General features: G+C 39.9%; 1 protein-coding gene across 1 annotated transcript; it reads right to left on the bottom strand.

The window, feature by feature from the left end:
- Positions 1 to 2,267: 2,267 nt before the first annotated feature.
- Positions 2,268 to 4,915, bottom strand: CYTL1 (cytokine like 1). Its single transcript, XM_073340131.1, has 4 exons — positions 4,721 to 4,915; positions 4,582 to 4,626; positions 3,055 to 3,183; positions 2,268 to 2,890 (listed from the first exon to the last, which is right to left on the bottom strand). The coding sequence occupies exons 1-4, from the start codon at positions 4,862 to 4,864 to the stop codon at positions 2,807 to 2,809; spliced, it is 402 nt and encodes a 133-aa protein (XP_073196232.1). The 5' UTR covers positions 4,865 to 4,915; the 3' UTR covers positions 2,268 to 2,806.
- Between the last annotated feature and the right edge of the window lie 598 nt (positions 4,916 to 5,513).

The following is a 5,513-nucleotide window of genomic DNA, read 5'->3' on the forward strand; positions in this document are numbered from 1 at the left end:
AAGGACTATTTGCACCACTACGACTGTTAAGTCAGCACTTAAATCCACACTGGCAGTGCACTAGTTGAAGATCACATGGTGGTGAGTCTTGTTTGGAAGCAGGGCTAAACCAAAAGGTTGTGTGGGTGACTGTGCATTGTTAGGAGAATTTTGGGGAATACATGTGTACATTTGGGGTGGGGGCGGTATTCCAGGCATGGCAGGGGAATGAAATGGTGGTTAGCACATTGTATTTCTCTAGTGTAGATAAAGCCTTAGGGTTTTATAGATGCCTTTCTATATAAAGATTTTTCAGATAATACACAAATGGGAAGAGGCTGAGATCCAAATATGAAGGTGGAGGGGGACCACCTCGCTCTCATTTTGCTTGTTTTACATCTCTGACTTGGTGTTTTACTGGCTCTTAATTCCATGCAGTCAAACAGGATATTCTGGGGTTATAGAAGTTCTTGGGATGGCTTTCAAATAAATCTCATATTCAGAATACATGGGACTGCTGAGAGGTAAATAATACACACTCAACGCACCTGAATAGAGTCAAAGGTCAAGGTCAAACTTATCCTTCAAGCAAAGGAGTTAGTCTTTCTTGCTTATGGCAATGTTTTTTTATTGGAATTCTCAAGCTCATTTTGATTTCTGTAGGCATATTTTATTTCTGCTTAGATCTTCATTAATCTATATGGTAATTTTTGATTTATACTTCAATACTTTGCCTTTCTGAAAATATCACATCCTTTTAATTAAACTCGGAGCACTATTGTCAGGCAGGAAAATATTATACTAATTTTAGAGATAAGTAAAATGATGCACAGAGAAGTTACATTGACTTGTCCAAAGTCACACAAAGGCCTCTGTTGGAACATTATGTAGGAGTCCTGATTCCAGTTCCTTTCTCTAAACACTAGAACATTCTCCCTCCTCAGAACCTAATCCAGTAGGTGCAACCCATCTCCCCAAGAACTCTATGCATGATTGTGCTCCTGGTCATGAGCAGCCCCAATGTGATCAAACATTGGGGAGCAGCTGTTATTGATATGTAAATCTGTGAGAAGGAGCTGGAGAATTCTAATGGCCCCTCTTAGAATAGAATAGAATATCAGGGTTGGAAGGGACCTCAGGAGGTCATCTAGTCCAACCCCCTGCTCAAAGCAGGACCAATCGCCAATTTTTGCCTCAGATCCCAAATGGCCCCCTCAAGAATTGAACTTACAACCCTGGGTTTAGCAGGCCAATGCTCAAACCACTGAGCTATCCCTCCCTTCATAGAGCGGAACCGAGTGCTGCATGCCACAGCTGAGAACGGACTATAGTTTCTGTGGTATTGGGTAACCCCAAATGTTCCAAAAACATGTCAGTTCTTTCCTATCCCCTAAACCTTGACTCTTAAAAAAAGATAATTTGAGGGTTCTTTTTAGTTGCCTGATGACTCTTGAGCCTTTGGGGTTCATGGTTCCAAGCTTTTCACTGCAGCCAAGAGGGCTAGGAACTTTTGTCTTTTTAAATGAAAGTTGAGATTCTCACAATCACATGATTCCAGGAGCTGGGGCTTTCAACAAATACCCGACACTGAGATTGGCAATTAAAATCATGAGAGCTGGTAACAACTGAGAACAACGCACCAACCACCAGCATCAAGGCTCGTGAAGGAGGAACCAGTAGCACAGAATTGAGGAAGGACCATCTGTGTATATAGCGGCCACTTCCATGGGTCTCAGAGTTTCTTCTAAGTGGGTCCCCAGGATCTGCAAGGTTGGAAGGGGAGGGGCTCACTCCCTGTACACATTTCAGGGCCACTAAGCCCTCCTACTAGATGGGATGCTTTCATGGAGTTTCCAGTCTGGCTCTTTATATCCAATATATGTATTCTATTTCTATGACTCAATTATCACTCAAAGTTCTGAATAAGCTTCCGAAACTGCTCTCACCAAGCTAAATTTTCGTAACACAGAAACTGAATTAAAAATGAATATTCATATAGTAGTACTAATAAAGTTAGCATTTAAAAATGGCTGTTTCCTAAAATGTTTAAAAACACATCTTGATGACCTTTCTAAGCACAGCTTCATTCTGCAGGCATGGAAATGTTTGCATTGCCATGGAAACAAAACTAAAGACCGCTCATGCTGGGGGGAAAAACCCCAAGTTATGGGGTGATTGTGGGGAAAAAAAAGCTAGAGGGATGATATCTTTCAGTGTGTACATGAAATGGACATGATGTGATGCTGACTTCTCTGGATAGAAGGATTTTTTAATTTAGTTTTTCACTGAGATTTCCACTGGCTGAAGGGTTATTTTTGATACATACAAGGTTGACACTAAAAGCAATCAATATACATGTATACAAACTATAAAAGTACAGAGACATCTGTGAGTACAGACTAACACTTCTTCTACCAATTGCTTTAGAAAAAACAGACAATCGCAAGTTTACCTCGAGAGGAACCACTAAGTTAAAATATGAATCATATTTTTCTTTGTATGAATGTAGTTATTCATGAAAGAGTAACAAACCCAGCATTTAATTTCTGATCAAACAAAACATACTTTCTAATTTGGCTAAACTGAAACATCAAATGCCAAATGACTAAAATGCTTTCTAACCATAGTTTTGCTAGCAGCTTGATAGGTATGCAAGGCATGCAGATCATTTCCTGCCAAGGCTGAGAAACATGGGTAGGCCTGAGATAATAGGGCTGGTGTGCTTGAAAAAGAACAAGGTTGTTAATGTTGTAGTTGATTGCATTTTTTGGGTGGCTCTTGGCTTCCTTTAAACCATCCCAGGTACTTCCTGTGGTCTGACTTTCTTTTAGCTCTGAATGACAGAGGGATCAGTAGGAGACAGGATAGGGATTTCCAAAGCATCACAATCGTCAGTAAGGAACACTAAGTCCTGGGGAAATAAGAGCAATGATTAGTTTTATAAATGGGTGATAAGGAGGCAGAAGACAGTGAAAATATCAAGGTTAGGGACTGATCCAACTCCACTGAAGTCAATGGCAGTTGGATCTGGCTGGAAGCAGATGTTATAGTAGCAATGTACGTTCATTGACATACCCTCCTGCAGAAGGAGATCATAATGGTGTACAGGCTCCGGATCTTTTCCTTCAGAGCACTCACTTGTGGCACTCTTTGGCAAGCGGAGTATGCCACAAAGTTTCGGAGTTTTGCCAACACGCAATAATTCTGCAAGGCATGGAAAGGGTGATTTGTAAAACTGTTTGGATGCAGTACTGGTGGGTTTGCACTACCCATTGGCCACTCTGAAATATTCCCTTTCATCAGAATGGAGAACTCCCAACTCTGTGTATGTGTTTTTAAATAAACTATTTATTACATAAACAATCAGTATTTCATAACAGGGTTGTCTGCTCCCTCTTTGTTTTACATCTCTGACTTGGTGTTTTACTGGCACTTAATTCCATGCAGTCTAACAGGATATTCTGGGGTAACTGCATAGACCCTGCCCCTCCCACTCCAGTCTTGGCTCTCATAGTTCAATAGCATCACTGGCTTCTTTTTATGCTCTCTAGTAGAGGATAATACTAGCATAACCCTCTGGAGTTAGTGGAATTATATGCAGGAGAATTTGGTCTATTCCTTCAATAGGAGCATCTCAGTTTGTTACAATATACAGTAACCAAGATCTTTGTCATAATTTGCCTCATTCCCACTGGACAGTGGTGTAAAGGTCAGGTGGAACTTTGTTCATAGCACTTTATGTTGTCAAAATACTGCACAAATGTTAACTAATTTCACCATGTTCCTATAAAGCAGGTGAATAAATTACCATCCCCATTTTGAAAACAGAGAAACTGAGGCACTGAAGTTAAATTACTTGCACTTTGCCATGCAGTGAGTCAGTGGCAAAGCTGGGAGTAGAACCAGGAGTTCTTGGGTCTCAGCCCTTTACTGACTTCTTTAGATTATGCTGCCTCCAGCAAAATTTAGGGGTTTTTCCCAGTTGTTTGTGAAGAAAGCATAACACAGCATATTCTACTGCTTAGCACTAGAACTTAAGGTGCTTGCACAAAAGAACATGTCACACATCCTTTGTGGTGGATGGACATGCATTTATTATTATTGCTGCCATTCGTTTGTCTCCTATGGAAAACTTTCAGAGAGCTCAAGAAGTGATGGTTTCTTTTTTAAAAATCAGCTCAGCAATGCACTCCTCCACTTGAATTTGTTAAAATAACAATTTGTATGAGCTAGATATGCCACATCTGGAAAGAAGACACAATGGTCTTGATTCTGCTTTTGACCTTTTCACTATTCTCATGCATTCCCATAAATACATTACTTGCTGGTAAAATTCCATTATAATAAATATACAAATGTTATTCACTTAAATGGTGATTTAATCATTTCCAAAATTTAAAAACCACAACAAAAAGCCTTCAGGAAAAACATCTTCATTTTTAAATGAGATCCTACAGTGCTGCTTTTCACTGTTTCTCTCTAGTCTGGTTAGACTTTCAAAAAGTAGCTTCAATACATACTCAAAGTAGGTCCCATACTTGCACTTTTTTTCATTAGCTGCTTTTAATTCATGGTTGTAAAGAAGGAATAGTGTAAACTTACATGTATGTCCAAGTAGAGGTTGGGCAGCATCTCCATGCAGGGGTCCTGTAGTAAAGAATAGAGACGTTGCCATTTTTTTTTTCCCTAGGGAGATTTGTTTCAAAAGCAACAATCTAAGTAGTGTTTTAGATCAACTCACCACAGGTTCAGTGTTCTGTAAAGTCTTAAATGATGCCATGATTTCTTTGCTCAAAGATAGAATCCTTGAGTAGCATGTTGGAGGAGCTGAACTAATCAACAGAAAAACAGAGAGCAGAACAACCAAACTCAGCAGCATCTTCATTATGGAGAGTATGTCAAATGTTAATGGTTACACAACTACTGATAGGTTTCAGTGGAGTCTAAGTTTGACAAGTGGACTCTCACCTTAAATAGGCTCTTGTATCAATGAAAAAAATGTTTTGGGGTTGGTCCAAACAGCGGCTCACTGCCGTTTTAAATTTCCTGCCAACCTGAGAGCCAAAGCTGCTAGCACTTTCCTGTCCTGGAGCAGGGAAAGGAGGGAGTGAGGATAACCAAACAAACACAACTGGTACACTTTATTCCCTAAAGAAAACAACCCAGTAACCATCTAAAGGCTAACACAAGTATGTGTAATAAGCAACACAGGATTATTGTGGAGTTGCAGACCCCACTCCTGCAACCACTTAGGCACATGCTTCCCATTATGCACACAAGTAGTCTCATTGTGTGATTGCTCACGTGCATAAAGAGAAACAGGTTTCTCTAAGTCTAAATGCTAGCAAGATGGGGGGCCATATATTGTTGTATTAGTTAAAATGGAAAACCATTTAAAATGGTTGTAGTGGCACACATCCTCTGCTGGTCTCGTAGACATTGCTGAATCTGGGAGTGTAGTGGGTTTTTTTTGTTTGTTGCAGTCACTGTTTCTATTGTCTTTATCTACATATTCAGTACTTTGAGATTAAAAG

The sequence above is a fragment of the Lepidochelys kempii genome, chromosome 4 (genome assembly GCF_965140265.1).
Source record: "Lepidochelys kempii isolate rLepKem1 chromosome 4, rLepKem1.hap2, whole genome shotgun sequence".
Lineage (NCBI taxonomy): Eukaryota > Metazoa > Chordata > Testudines > Cheloniidae > Lepidochelys > Lepidochelys kempii.

What these genes read in the sequence shown, in the direction of transcription:
- CYTL1 (XM_073340131.1), bottom strand. Translation starts at nt 4,864, where the DNA reads ATGAAGATGCTGCTGAGTTTGGTTGTTCTGCTCTCTGTTTTTCTGTTG. An exon ending in TACAGAACACTGAACCTGTG is followed by an intron (nt 4,627 to 4,720) that starts GTGAGTTGATCT and finishes TCTTTACTACAG; the next exon opens with GACCCCTGCATGGAGATGCT. An exon ending in ACCTCTACTTGGACATACAT is followed by an intron (nt 3,184 to 4,581) that starts GTAAGTTTACAC and finishes CATGCCTTGCAG; the next exon opens with AATTATTGCGTGTTGGCAAA.